The sequence below is a fragment of the Salvelinus alpinus genome, chromosome 29 (assembly GCF_045679555.1).
Source record: "Salvelinus alpinus chromosome 29, SLU_Salpinus.1, whole genome shotgun sequence".
NCBI lineage: Eukaryota > Metazoa > Chordata > Actinopteri > Salmoniformes > Salmonidae > Salvelinus > Salvelinus alpinus.
In genome coordinates this window covers 45,975,989-45,990,319 of record NC_092114.1, presented here as the reverse complement: position 1 = coordinate 45,990,319, position 14,331 = coordinate 45,975,989, and the positions used below count along the sequence as shown (strand labels likewise).

Sequence of the window (14,331 nt, the reverse complement as noted above, 5' to 3'; positions counted from 1 at the left end):
GAGAGAGGTGTGTGAACTATTGTGGCAAGAATTAACATATCTGTTTTTGTGTCATCTTTTGTGTTCACATTTAGAATTAACAAATGACAATTGTCCGTATGTGGCACCATTCCCGTGACAATTTATTTTTGTAGCTTTGGCAATAAAAAATTGCATTAATACAATGATCTGATAGGACCTCTTCATCGTGTGGCAGGAAGTAAAGGCACGCCATCTGGAGCGAGCGACAATAGTGGAATCACAGATCCAGGTAAACTATAAAAATATGTGCAATTGAGAATCAAAATACCGGTACCATCAATTGTCCACAGTGACAACGATCTATGGTTATTTCCCAGTAACTCGTTATGAATGCATGGAATGGCCTCCACTAAAGGACCCCTCGCTCTGCTTGGGCTCAGCGCGGCCGGGCCATCTAGCCTGGCGGGGGAAGCCGAAATAAACTTACAGCTGCGAGACGTTTGCGGTTTTAAATGATTGATTAATTGTGAAGCCATTGCAGGTTAATCCATATGTAAAGTATATCGAATTTAACGTACACACTCAGTGAATTAATCTATTGAACAGATAAACAATTGGATGTATTTCTGAGCTAAATATGTTGTTGCTAGTCTGTCGTAGATGTTAGTTAGCGGTAGCTATTTGTTGACAATCGTAGCGAGACGGGCTGTGTGTCAAACTGCATTGTGCTCATGCTAGGTAATGGCAACACCCCTCTCGCAATGTTTACTGTATGCAATGTTTTGCTACGCTGACTAACAGTCGCTACAAATGCTCGGGTCAAATAAATCCTGTTCGGCTTCGATCGGTGTTAATAACTTGCTTAGCTACTAACTAGCTAGCTACCTTTACTGAACTGCAACCTATAAGGACAGCCAACTGGCTATCAATTTAGCAATTTCAATGAGAAATTAGAAACACAGGATGTCTTAAACTTGGAATCATATCACAAATTTACTGTCCTCTTGGTGTATCCTCTTGCAGGATTTGGTCCCGGCATGGGGGACATGAAGACCCCAGATTTCGATGACCTATTGGCAGCATTTGACATTCCTGACATCGATGCTAAAGAGGCCATCCAGTCTGCTGATGAGGCTGACGGGCCAGGCGGTGCACCTCTGGGAAAGCCGGAAGGTGGGGTTGGTGTAGGGCCTTCTCTGAGACCACCTAGCCCCACGGACACCCAGGCTGACACCCCTATTGTCAGTGTTATCGTAAAGAACTGTGTACGACCTGACATCGATGGAGGGGATGAGGACACAGACCAGAACACTATGGACAGCATTGCCGGGGTCGCTATGGGTCCACGGCTCGGTGTCTGTGCCCCAGGCATGGTGGAATCTGAACCACTCAATCACAATGGATTTGGGGCTGCTGGTATAACTACTCCCCTAACCCAGGCTCAGGCCCAATCTAATGGGGAGCCGTGGTCAGTGTCTACCCCCAAAACAGAGGGTGGAGGAGGCGGTGCTGGATCAACTAAATCGGTCAAGCAGGTTGGCAATATATTCAACAGACTGAAGCCTCTTATGGCGCAAGGGTCGGGAGACCCTGTAGGGAGGGCGAGGAAGATGCAGCTCCTACAGCAGCAGCACACACGGCAAGAGGCAGGCAAAGAAGCTTCGTTATCCTCTTCTTCATCTGTTGTGTCTGCTTCTCTTGTCCCAGGAGTGTCAGTAGGACTGTCCTCTCCTTTCTTCCCACCTTCCAAGCCTCTGCTCCCGTCCCCGCCATCCGCCCTCTCCTCACACCCGTTGCACTCATCTCCGCCGTTTAACGGGGCACCTAAAGCCAGCCCGGCATTGTGTCCCAGAGACTCAGAGGGGGATGATTCTGATCCGGACCTAGGGCCCCCGCTGCTGATCCAGGAACCCCCTGACTCCCCCTCCCGCACCCCTCCCAAACTGACCCGTCGTTTTAGGTCCTCTGCTGGCCGCACTGACTCCACCCATCCCATGGCCTCATTGGCAGCTCATCCCAAACCAGGGGACACTCCCTCGGGCTGTAGAGTGACCTCATCAACCGCCCAGTCAGGCTCCACCAAGAGTCTACCACAGGAAGACAAACACCCAGAGCATGTTATAGAAGAGCGAGACTCACCTGAAAGTCCTGAGCCAGAGATACCCAAATCGGCAGCACCAGTAACTGCCAAGAGGTGCTCCAGCCCTGCAGTAGCCTCCACACCACCCCCCTCAGACCTTCAGGAGCCTAAGGAGGAGGAGGAGGAGATGGAGGTGGGAAATGGAATAGAGAATGCTATGGATGGCAAGGAGGAAGAGGGTGCAATTGGAGAGGAAGAGGGTGCAAGAACAGGAGAGGAGAACATGGAGGTGGGTGATGGCAAGTCTACACCTCCAACCACTGAAGGTTGCACCTCAACTCCAGGAGGGCCTGCTGCTCCTGCCCGGCCCCTCAAAGTGCGGATAAAGACCATCAAAACCTCCACTGGTGGAATCACCAGAACTGTTACCAGGGTCGCACCCAAAGCAGGTGCTGCTGGAGCCAAGGGTTTGGAGCCCAGCAAAGCTCCACCAGTGGTGCGGAAGACCCCAGTCAACAGGGCCTGGAAACCTGACACTCCCTCTGGTCGTATGGCAGCCTCCCAGCCACAGAAAGCAAAGAGCCTCAACACACTACCCGTGTCTACACTAGCAGCCAGTAGTGCTATGCTAGCTGCTGCAACCAAGGCTCAGAACAAGATGGCTGCCTCCTCGGACAAGGCCAAGGTATCTGCCACTGCTGTTAGCATCACTAAATCTGCCGCCCTGCCTGCCACTCCCTCGGTTGCCTCCTCTCCGAAGTTCTCAGTAGCCACTGGTGGGATGAGCGTACGTCCTGTTGGTGCTAAAACTTCTAATGGAGGCAGCGCCAGCGTCCTAGCCGGCACTCACCAGCCAAACAAGCCTGCCTCCATTGTGAACAGCACGGGCGCCGTCATTTCCCGCAGCCAGTCTAGCCTGGTGGAGGCCTTCAACAAGATCCTCAACAGCAAGAACCTGCTGCCCAGTTATAAGCCTGACCTCTCGGCGGCTCCGCCCCCAGAGTGGGGGCTCCCTCTGCCTGCCATGGGCTACCGCTGTCTAGAATGTGGCGATGCCTTCGCCCTGGAGCGCAGCCTGGCCCGCCACTATGACAGACGCTCGCTGCGCATCGAGGTGACCTGCAACCACTGTGCCAAGCGGCTGGCCTTTTTCAACAAGTGCAGCCTGCTGCTCCACGCCAGGGAGCATAAGGAACGAGGGCTGATAATGCAGTGCTCTCACCTCGTCATGAGGCCCGTCACCGTGGAGCAGATGATTGGCCAGCAGGACACCACACTCATCGGTAAGGCGGGACTTTTGGAAGAGTTTCGTGAAAATGGCTTCGTCCCATAGACGCAGCAAAAAAGTTTACGCAATTTAGGACGCATGCAATGTGGCTATATAAACCAAGCTTTATTTCTGTCAGGGTGTGGTCCATGTTATTTTATGAAATACAAGAGAGATACCATCATGCAATTGACTTCCAACTTCTTTGTATTCTTGCTTCGCTTTCTTGCTTTGTTGACCAGGCATGTGTTCCCCTTCTTCAATCTCCTCTCCTCCTCCAGTCTCCTCCCCCTCCACCACGTCCGGAGCCCCCGCCGTGTCATCCAGCTCCAGCCCACTGAAGGACACACAGTCTCAATCTGCAGCCCAGCTGAGACCGGTCCGCCGTGCGCCCCAGATCCCCCAGGTGCTGATGCCCCTCCCCAGCAAGAAGGGAGAGGTGCTGCAGTACCACAACTTCAAGTGTCCCGAGTGCCAGGCCCAGTTCTCTGGCAAGGCCGAGCTGGTCGCCCACTTCCAGCAGATCAGAGCTACCCCCAACTCGGTGAGTCCTTTACAGAGCCTGAAGTATGGGTGTGCATTATTCACAGGCTAATGACGAACTACTAGTGTCAAGCTTAGTCATACGTAATGACTGAATGAGGCAGTTTCCCAGACACAGATAATGGACTGCTTTACTTTATGTATTAGTCAATACTATTACTCAATATTAGTGTTTTACTATGAAAACAAGGCATTTGTAATGCCTCAATATGACTTAATTAACTTTAAAACATGTTCTCTCTCTTCCTTGGCCAGACCTGTGGGTGTGCATTGATGACTGTCTTATTACACAGTACTAGTATTAGTTTTACAGTATTAGAAGTAGTAGTGTATTCATAGTGTTATGCCTTAGTCAACTTTTAAACATTTTCTCCCTCTCTCTCCTCCCTACCCAAACCTGTATGCTGTGCTCCCCTCCCATGATGCTGCCAATGTTTACTATGAAAACGAGTTATGATGAATTCCTCAATGTGTGTGCTGTATGTCAATTGTTAAACTTCTCATCTTCCTGCCCAGACCTGTATGCTGTGCGCCCCTCCCATGATGCTGCCTAACTGGTGCAGTGTGTCGGCTCACCAGAGGATTCATAAGCACCGGGCACCCCACGTCTGTCCAGAGTGTGGGGGCATCGCCCGGCAGGCCAGCTTCCAGACCCACCTGGAGGAGGCCTGTCTGCACTTCGCCCGCCGCATTGGATACAGGTGAAGAGATAGTGTCTGCACTTACAAATCGGCAACAAATGTAATAAGTCCACACGCAAAAGTATTTTCACTAGCTTAAACAGATGTTTCGGCTTAGCAACCTTATTCAGTGTGTAGGCCATCTGCACTGATAGACAATTGTGCTACAAATACATGCAAGTGTAAATACCACAAACTACTGCTTCGATGCAGTATTATTATGACACTCCATTGTCAGGTTGATGTATGAGAGGGATACATACAGTAATCAAATGCAAATACACGCCCTCTAACTCAAAGATATGTGAAAAGACATGTGGTTGAAGATCCTTTCCGTAGTTGCATCACAATCGAGCCACCCAATTGTCAACGGCCACTCTATAATTAGCATCAGTGACTAAACCTATGTGTTTAACATTTTGTTTTTGTTCATATGTTCCCCAGGTGCTCCAGTTGCCAGGTGGTCTTCGGCGGTCTGAACTCCATCAAGTCCCACATCCAGACGGCCCACTGCGAGGTGTTCCACAAGTGCCCCAGCTGCCCTATGGCCTTTAAGTCTGCCCCTAGTGCACAGGGACACATCAGCACCCAGCACCCCACCCTCACCGGGGGACAGGCCAAGTAAGTGCCCCACAGTCACTGAACCATGTTATGTCTCTAGGTTTAGAGCAGTGTTTTGCGATCCTGGTCCTGAGGACCCAGAGGGGTGCACGTTTTTGTCCTAGTGTTCTAGCACTAACACACTTAATTCATGTGTGTTAGAACAAAAATGTACACCTCTTTGGGTCCCCAGAATTGGGAAACACTGTTTTTTTGTGGATTGTAAAAGCATGTCTCTTGTCTGTTTTTGTCACAATTTGAGCCCTGAAAGAAAGCTTCATTCACTCTTAAATTCCCTCTGTCTCTGTATTTGCAGATTGATCTACAAGTGTGTGATGTGTGATACAGTTTTTACCCAGAAACCCTTACTGTACATGCATTTCGACACCCACCTGGCCAAGCAGAAAGTGCATGTGTTCAAGTGTCCTGACTGCACCAAACTCTACGCACAGAAAGGTTCCATGATGGAACACATAAAGGTTTGTTTAGTGAAATTCTAACTCACAGGTAAACATATGATTGTAATAAAGGAAAGTGATATGTTAGTTGATCAATCCCCTGGATGGTAAATAGTAATTTATAGGAGCTAATTTGTCAATATTGTCTTCCCTTTTCTCTTGTCTGATTGGTTATCCCTTTCTTACTTCCTCTTATCCAGACTGCTCACAGAAGGCTGTCAGTCAAACAGGAGGGCCAATCCAATGCCTCTGCCCCTGCCCCCACCAACCCCTCAGCCCCCTCCCTCCCAAAATCCAAGCCCTCTGCAAAAAAGGACAACTCAGATGGGGAGGACTGGGGCCGAGACCAAGAGGAGGAGGAGGAGGAAGAGGGGGGTGAGGACTATGAGGAACCTGAGAATCAGTCTAGTTCTATGGAGGTAGGCAGCCATCGTGGGACCATCTCAGAATGGAGCTGCCAGCAATGTCAGAAGACCTTCACACAGAGCGACGACTACATCTCTCACATGAAGACAGAGCACGGAAAGGTAAGGCCGTACAAATGTAATTATCTGTATAACCGATGCCCCACTTCACATAAAAAATAAAGATGTGAATCGATTATTTTTAACAAATCAAATGATTCGCTTTGCCATTGTAGTATTTGGGATTCGGTTAGATCGCGGTGAATTTAATCAAATAATAATTTGTGAATTGCAACAACAACAAAAAAAATGTAGCCTTCCGTTTGGATTATGTTGCTGTAAAACTTGTTTTGTAGAAGTTGATTTGGCCATTGCAACACAATAGATGCCAGTCAACTTGCAGAGAACACTTCGAAGGAAAAATAAATCTGACTAACCAAATTACTTTTTGCACATTTTGTTACGTTAGACTTATTCTAAAATTGATTAAATATATATTTTCTCATCAATCTACACACAATACCCCACAGTAGCCTAATAAACTGTATGGTTTCCCAAGTCGTTGTGGGAGGACCACACAAGATATCGCGTAACTCCAAGTTTACTTCGTTATGATATCAATATTTGCGCATTGAGACATTTCCACCGCAATTTCTCGCAGAATTAGTTTTACCATTACAAAAAGATCCCACCATGTCGAATTATTATATATTTTTTTGTCTGCATTTATAAAATATAACCGGCAAATCCTATTTTCATCAGCCCGGTCATTCCTTTTTTCATGCATCAGGTAATTCATCCTTAAATGGTTGGATGGAAACCTGGTTAGAGATGTTATCTGACACCAATGTAGTTATTTAGGAGGGTACCCTGACTGGGACTAAAACTCTGGTCCCTGTGACTGTCATTCCACAAAAGAAAATCTCTTGCTGAGGTCACTAGGTGTTGTACCAAGATTGTTTAGTATGTGTGTGTGTGTGTGTGTGTGTACACACGCACAGAGGACTCACCCTCTCTTTTCTCCTTGAATCTGCCTCTGTAGGCTATGAAGAAGTTCCCGTGTTGTGTGTGTGAGAGCTCCTTCTCCACCTCTTCCAGCCTGCGGCGCCATGTACGTGTCATCCACGAGGGCAACAAGAGAGTCTTCCACTGCCAGTGAGTGAACCCCATACTCATCTAAACATCCACAAAAGCACCATATTTTTTGTCCCCTGTAGCTCAATTGGTAGAGTGGGCTTGATTCCCAGGGCCACTCGTACGTAAAAACAAATGCTGTATGTATGACTAACTCACTTTGGGGGGAAAAGCGTCTGCTAAGTAGGATATATATATACACTGCTCAAAAAAATAAAGGGAACACTTATACAACACAACGTAACTCCAAGTCAATCACACTTCTGTGAAATCAAACTGTCCACTTAGGAAGCAACACTGATTGACAATAAATGTCACATGCTGTTGTGCAAATGGAATAGACAAAAGGTGGAAATTATAGGCAATTAGCAAGACACCCCCAAAAAAGGAGTGATTCTGCAGGGGGTGACCACAGACCACTTCTCAGTTCCTATGCTTCCTGGCTGATGTTTTGGTCACTTTTGAATGCTGGCGGTGCTCTCACTCTAGTGGTAGCATGAGACGGAGTCTACAACCCACACAAGTGGCTCAGGTAGTGCAGCTCATCCAGGATGGCACATCAATGCGAACTGTGGCAAGAAGGTTTGCTGTGTCTGTCAGCGTAGTGTCCAGAGCATGGAGGCGCTACCAGGAGACAGGCCAGTACATCAGGAGACGTGGAGGAGGCCGTAGGAGGGCAACAACCCAGCAGCAGGACCGCTACCTCCGCCTTTGTGCAAGGAGGAGCACTACCAGAGCCCTGCAAAATGACCTCCAGCAGGCCACAAATGTGCATGTGGCTGCTCAAACGGTCAGAAACAGACTCCATGAGGGTGGTATGAGGGCCCGACGTCCACAGGTGGGGGTTGTGCTTACAGGCCAACACCGTGCAGGACGTTTGGCATTTGCCAGAGAACACCAATATTGGCAAATTCGCCTTTGGCGCCCTGTGCTCTTCACAGATGAGAGCAGGTTCACACTGAGCACATGAGCACATGTGACAGACGTGACAGAGTCTGGAGACGCCGTGGAGAACGTTCTGCTGCCTGCACCATCCTCCAGCATGACCGGTTTGGCGGTGGGTGAGTCATGGTGTGGGGTGGCATTTCTTTGTGGGGCCGCACAGCCCTCCATGTGCTCGCCAGAGGTAGCCTGACTGCCATTAGGTACCGAGATGAGATCCTCAGAGCCCTTGTGAGACCATATGCTGACACCTGCACATTTGTGGCCTGCTGGAGGTCATTTTGCAGGGCTCTGGCAGTGCTCCTCCTGCTCAAAGGCGGAGGTAGCGGTCCTGCTGCTGGGTTGTTGCCCTCCTACGGCCTCCTCCACGTCTCCTGATGTACTGGCCTGTCTCCTGGTAGCGCCTCCATGCTCTGGACACTACGCTGACAGACACAGCAAACCTTCTTGCCACAGTTCGCATTGATGTGCCATCCTGGATGAGCTGCACTACCTGAGCCACTTGTGTGGGTTGTAGACTCCGTCTCATGCTACCACTAGAGTGAGAGCACCGCCAGCATTCAAAAGTGACCAAAACATCAGCCAGGAAGCATAGGAACTGAGAAGTGGTCTGTGGTCACCCCCTGCAGAATCACTCCTTTTTTGGGGGTGTCTTGCTAATTGCCTATAATTTCCACCTTTTGTCTATTCCATTTGCACAACAGCATGTGACATTTATTGTCAATCAGTGTTGCTTCCTAAGTGGACAGTTTGATTTCACAGAAGTGTGATTGACTTGGAGTTACGTTGTGTTGTATAAGTGTTCCCTTTATTTTTTTGAGCAGTGTATTATATATGAAAATGTCTGTAGAGTTGATATGACAAGACAATTAGCAGGGATATTTAGAATGTTAAGTTCAGTCGAATATCAGCCCACCTAGGAAAAGTGTGCAGCATCCTCAGAGCCTCTGTGTATACTTGTGTGTTTGCAGATATTGCACAGAGGGCAAGCGGACCTTCAGCAGTCGGCTCATACTAGAGAAGCATATCCAGGTCCATCATCACAGGGTCAGAGCCACTGACGGACAGGTCAGTTAGAATCCATTCTTCTTTCCATCACTTGGTGGGGGTCCATTTCAGTAATGTTACCCATGGTGTGGTGACTTGGATCTGAGTATGTTAAACCAAAAATCAATAATGCTTTTTGACGTTCTCTCTTTTTCCCCCCATCACCCCTCTGTCCCCATGCATGGCTCTCCGCAGACCAGGAAGCGTTCAGTCCCGGGTAAGGGCCCAGGCAGCTCATCTGAACTTGACGGGGAGGGGGGGCCACCAGGGGACGAGGAAGGGGGCGGCACGGACAGCAGAGAGGCCACAGAGGGGGGCGAGGAGGGCAGCATTCCCGTGAAGAAAACACGAGCGTTGGCGCTTCCCGAGCGCGAGGAGGACGACAACGTGTTCCGCTGCGTGCCGTGCGGCTTCGCCACGGAGGACGGCGCCGAGTTCCAGCGCCACATCCCGCAGCATCGCGCCGACGCCGCCTCCTTCCAGTGCCTGCAGTGTGGCGTGTGCTTCGCCTCGGCTGGCTCCCTGGGACGCCACCGTTTCATCACCCACCGTGTGAGAGACCCCCAGGGGGAGTCCAACCACAGACCACCCCGCACCCCCTCCTCCCCGGACAGCTTACCCTCATCCCCACAGGACGGAGAGGACGGTAAGGGGAAAATGAGCTGCAGGGTGTGCAGCCGGCGCTTCGACAGGGCCTCCGACCTTAACACCCACTTAAGGACCCACGGCATGGCCTTCATTACCGCCCACAAGACGGACAAGCCCCAGTAGGGTGAAGTTGCCCCTAGATGCTGATCCTGGGTCAGTTTTGCATTTCCCCCACTAATGGTTAGGATTGGGGGAGAAGAAGCAGATCCTAGATCTGTAACTCTGGGAAACTTCACTCCAGAGCCGGACAAGCCCCAGTATGGAAAGGAGGGGTGAGGCCTCGGAGTGACGGACAGGCCTGGGAGATGAGGGGTTTTGACTTGGAATCATTTTAGGGGAACTGAATGTGGATAGATGAGAGCTGACCTAGATGTACTTCTGAGCCACTTGAACTTGCCAGAGTGTTTCTTTGTCACACTCGCATGCTGATCATCATACTGAGCAGTGGACTGGACACGCATGAGGGTGGGAGTTCTGAGGGTCAAGACCACCTGATCATAGCATTGACATCAGCCATATGTGTCCAACTTTTCCATGATTGTGTACGTTTTTCTGCCATTAATATGGTTTGTCTATCTTAATGTGAACCATACTATCATTTCTACATGCACTTCCTTCTGTATTTTCTTACTAATTTCCTTTTCCGAGCTATGTGTCACGAAAGGTATTCTGTCTTGCATTACATCGTTAAACTTGCATCCACCCGACCCACTGTACAAAGAAAGCACTCTTGTTGGTCATAGATCAGTTTCTATGGGTCCACCTCTTTAGTGAGGGTTCGATAAAACTGTTCTCAAATCAGTGTCCAATTTTAAATTGGTATCTGAAGCAAAACATTGTATTGAGAGTAACACTGATTTTAAGTACTAATGACATTGTTCTATTTATTTATATGAAACACATTGTCGTCGTTGTTTGTGAGTCATTTGCAGCCAATCTTATAGCAAGATTCAATGGTAAAGGGAACTTGAAATGTATGACACAGACAGGTGAGATTTATTTCTCTATTTGATACGCTGAACAGAAATATGAACGCAACATATAAAGTGTTGGTCCCATGTGTCATGAACTGAAATAAAATATCCCAGAAATGTTCGATGCACAAAAAGCTTCTCTCAAATTTTGTGCACAAATTTGTTTATATCGCTTTTAGTGAGCATTGCTCCTTTGCCAAGATAATCCACCAAACAGGTGTGGCATATCAAGAAGCTAATTAAACAGCATACTCATTACACAGGTGCACCTTGTACTGGGGACAATAAAAGGCCACTAAAATGTGCAATTTTGTCACACACAATGCCAGATGTTTTGAGGGAGTGTGCAATTGGCATGCTGACTGCAGCAATGTTCAGCAGAGCTGTTGCCAGAGAATTTCATGTTAATTTCTCTACCATAAGCTGCCTCCGTCATTTTTGAGAATTTGTCAAGTACGGCCTCACAACCACGCCAGCCCAGGAGCTCAACACAAACTGTCAGAAACCATCGCAGGGAAGCTAATCTGCGTGCTCATCGTCTTCACCTGACTGCAGTTTGGTGTCAACAGTGTCAGTTGGCAAATGCTCACCTTCGATGGCCACTGGCACGCTGGAGAAGTTCTCTTCACGGATGAATCCCAGTTTAAACTATACTAGGCAGATGGTGTTGTGTGGATGAGCGATTTGCGGATGTCAACAGAGTGCCCCGTGGTGGTGGAGTTATGGTATGGGCAGGTATAAGCTACGAACAACGAACACAACATTTTATCAATGGCAATTTGAGCGCACAAAGATAGTGTTGCGATCCTGAGGCCCACCATCATGCCATTCATCCGCCGCCATCACCTCATGTTTCAGCATGATAAAGCAACACCCCATGTCTTAAGGATCTGCACACAATTCCTGGAAGCTCAATGTCCCAGTTCTTTCATGGCCTGCATTCTCCAGTCGCCCATTGAGCATGTTTGGGATCGACATGTACAAAAGCGTGCTCCAGTTGCCGCCAATATCGCACAGCCATTGAAGAGTGGGACAACATTCCACAGGCAACAAACAGCCTGATGTGTCACGCTGCATGAGGTCACACCAGATACTGACTGGTTTTCAGATCCACGGCCCTACCTTTTTATTAAGGTATGTAACCTACACATGCATATTGGTATTCCCAGTCATGAAATCCATAGATTAGGGCCAAATTTATTTATTTATATTGACCGATTGCCTTATATGAAGTGGAAAATCTTTAAAATTGTTGCGTTTATATATTAGTTCAGTGTAGATTATTGTAACCCGTCTTGTTTCAAGTGGTACATTGTCATCAATCTTCTAGCCAAGATAAGTGAGTTCCAAGATTTTACCAGTGGTGGACATGGGTATATGTTGCACGGAACATATACACGAAAAGAAAGCGTTCAGGTTTTGTTACGAAAATGTGAATTTAAGTATAGTATTTGTACTCAAATGTTTTGTTCTTCAACCAATTTGAAACAAAAAAAAAATGGATTTTTATGGGAGGTGGGCTAGCTATAGATTGTCACTCACAACTAAGCAGAGGGAGACTGCGAGGGGTTGTAATTGTGTTTTAATGTGTATGGACATTTCTCTGAATTGTTTTCTAACTGCAGAATCAGTGCTTGACCTATTTGTTTTTTTGTTTTCCTTTTTATTTTGTCACCTGCTATGAAACACTGTATATGTGTGTATATATATACCGTGCATTCGGAAAGTATTCAGACCCCTTCCCTTTTTCCACATTTTATGTTTAGCCTTATTCTAAAATGGATTAAATAAAACATTTTCCTCAATGTACACACAATATCCCATAATGACAAAGCGAAAACAGGTTTTTAGCAAATTTACTAAAAATAAAACATACCTTATTTACATAAGTATTTAGACGCTTTGCTATGAGACTCGAAATTGAGCTCAGGTGCATCCTGTTAATACAACTTGGAGTCCACCTGTGGTAAATTAAATTGATTGGACATGATTAGGAAAGGCACACCTGTGTATATAAGGTCCCACAGTTGACAGTGCATGTCAGAGCACAAACCAATAAGGTCGAATAAATTGTCCGTAGAGGTTCGAGACAAATTTGGGGAGGGGTAACAAAACATTTCTGCAGCATCTTAACCACCAAGACTCTTCCTAGAGCTGGCCGTCCGGCCAAACTGAGCAACCGCAGGAGAAGGGCTTTGGTCAGGGAGGTGACAAAGAACCTGATGGTCACTGACAAAAGATCCAGAGTTCCTCTGTGGAGATGGTAGGACAACCATCTCTGCAGCACTCAACCAATCAGGCCTTTATGGTAGAGCGGCCAGACGGAAGCCACTCCTCAGTAAAAAGCACATAACAGCCCGCTTGGAGTTTCCCTAAAGGCTCCTAATGGACTCTCAGACCATAAGAAACAACATTCTCTGGTCTGATGAAACCAAGATTGAACTCTTTGGCCTGAATGCCAAGCGTCAGGTCTGGAGGAAACCTGGCACCATCCCTATGGTGAAGCATGGTGGTGGCAGCATCATGCTGTGGGGTTGTTTTACAGTGGCACGGACTGGGAGACTAGTCAGGATCGAGGGAAAGATGTACAGAGGTCCTTGATGAAAACCTGCTGCGGAGTACTCAGGACCTCAGACTGGGGTGAAGGTTCCCCTTCCAACAGGACAATGACCCTAAGCACACAGCCGAGACAACACAGGAGGGGCTTCGGGACAAGTCTCAATGTCTAGGGTGGCCCTGTCAGAGCCCAGACTTGAACCCGATCGAACATCTCTGGAGAAACTTGAAAATGTGTGCAGCGAGGCTCCCCATCCAACCTGACAGCTCTTGATAGGATCTGCAGAGAAGAATGGGAAACTCCCCAAATACGGCAAGGGAGCCACTGGGAGTGGTGAGTTCGTCATCCTGTTTGCCCAAATACTGGTGTGCCAAGCTTGTAGCATCATACCCAAGAAGACACGAGGCTGTAATCACTGCCAAAGGTGCTTCAACAAAGTACTGAGTAACGGGTCTGAATACTTATGTCATTTAAGTTTATTTGTCATTATGGGGTATTGTGTGTAGATTTGAAGGGGGAAAAAACGATTACATTTTAGAATAAGGATGTAACGTAACAAAGTCAAGGGGACTGAATACTTTCCGAATGCACTGTATATACAGTACCAGTCAAGTTTTGGACACACCTACTCATTCCAGGGTTTTTCTTTTACTATTTTCTACATTGTAGAATAATAGTGAAGACAAACTATGAAATAACACATGGAATAATGTAGTAAACCAAAAAGTGTTAAACAAATCACAATATATTTGATTCTTCAAAGTAGCCACCCTTCGCCTTGATGACAGCTTTGCACCCTGTTGGTATTCTCTCAACCAGCTTCACCTGGAATGCTTTTCCAACAGTCTTGAAGGAGTTCCCACATAGGCTGAGCACTTGTTGGCTGTTTTTCCTTCACTCTGCGGTTCAACTCATCCCAAACCTTCTTATTGGGTCGAGGTCGGGTGATTGTGGAAGCCAGTTCAACTGATGCAGCACTCCCATCACTCTCCTTCTTGGCTAAATAGCCCTTACACATCCTGGAGGTGTGTTAGGT

The 14,331-nt window shown here is 47.7% G+C and overlaps 1 protein-coding gene across 4 annotated transcripts; it reads left to right on the top strand.

Moving 5' to 3' along the window:
• Positions 1–34: 34 nt before the first annotated feature.
• On the top strand, positions 35–10,872 carry LOC139558826 (zinc finger protein 687b-like). Of its 4 annotated transcripts, none has more exons than XM_071374312.1 (10): positions 35–250; positions 985–3,324; positions 3,590–3,852; positions 4,368–4,552; positions 4,976–5,152; positions 5,448–5,610; positions 5,790–6,116; positions 7,036–7,148; positions 9,041–9,137; positions 9,312–10,872. In XM_071374312.1, the coding sequence occupies exons 2-10, from the start codon at positions 999–1,001 to the stop codon at positions 9,885–9,887; spliced, it is 4,227 nt and encodes a 1,408-aa protein (XP_071230413.1). In that variant the 5' UTR covers positions 35–250; positions 985–998; the 3' UTR covers positions 9,888–10,872. The 4 variants fall into 4 exon arrangements, with proteins under 4 accessions (XP_071230413.1, XP_071230410.1, XP_071230412.1 ...); XM_071374309.1 differs by having other exon boundaries at positions 3,551–3,852; XM_071374311.1 differs by lacking the exon at positions 35–250 and adding an exon at positions 269–502 and having other exon boundaries at positions 3,551–3,852.
• The last annotated feature ends 3,459 nt before the right edge of the window (positions 10,873–14,331 follow it).

Coding starts and splice junctions, on each gene's coding strand:
- LOC139558826 (XM_071374309.1), top strand. CDS start 999: ATGGGGGACATGAAGACCCCAGATTTCGATGACCTATTGGCAGCATTT. Junction 3,325..3,550: donor GCAGGACACCACACTCATCG/GTAAGGCGGGAC, acceptor TTTGTTGACCAG/GCATGTGTTCCCCTTCTTCA. Junction 5,611..5,789: donor CCATGATGGAACACATAAAG/GTTTGTTTAGTG, acceptor CCTCTTATCCAG/ACTGCTCACAGAAGGCTGTC.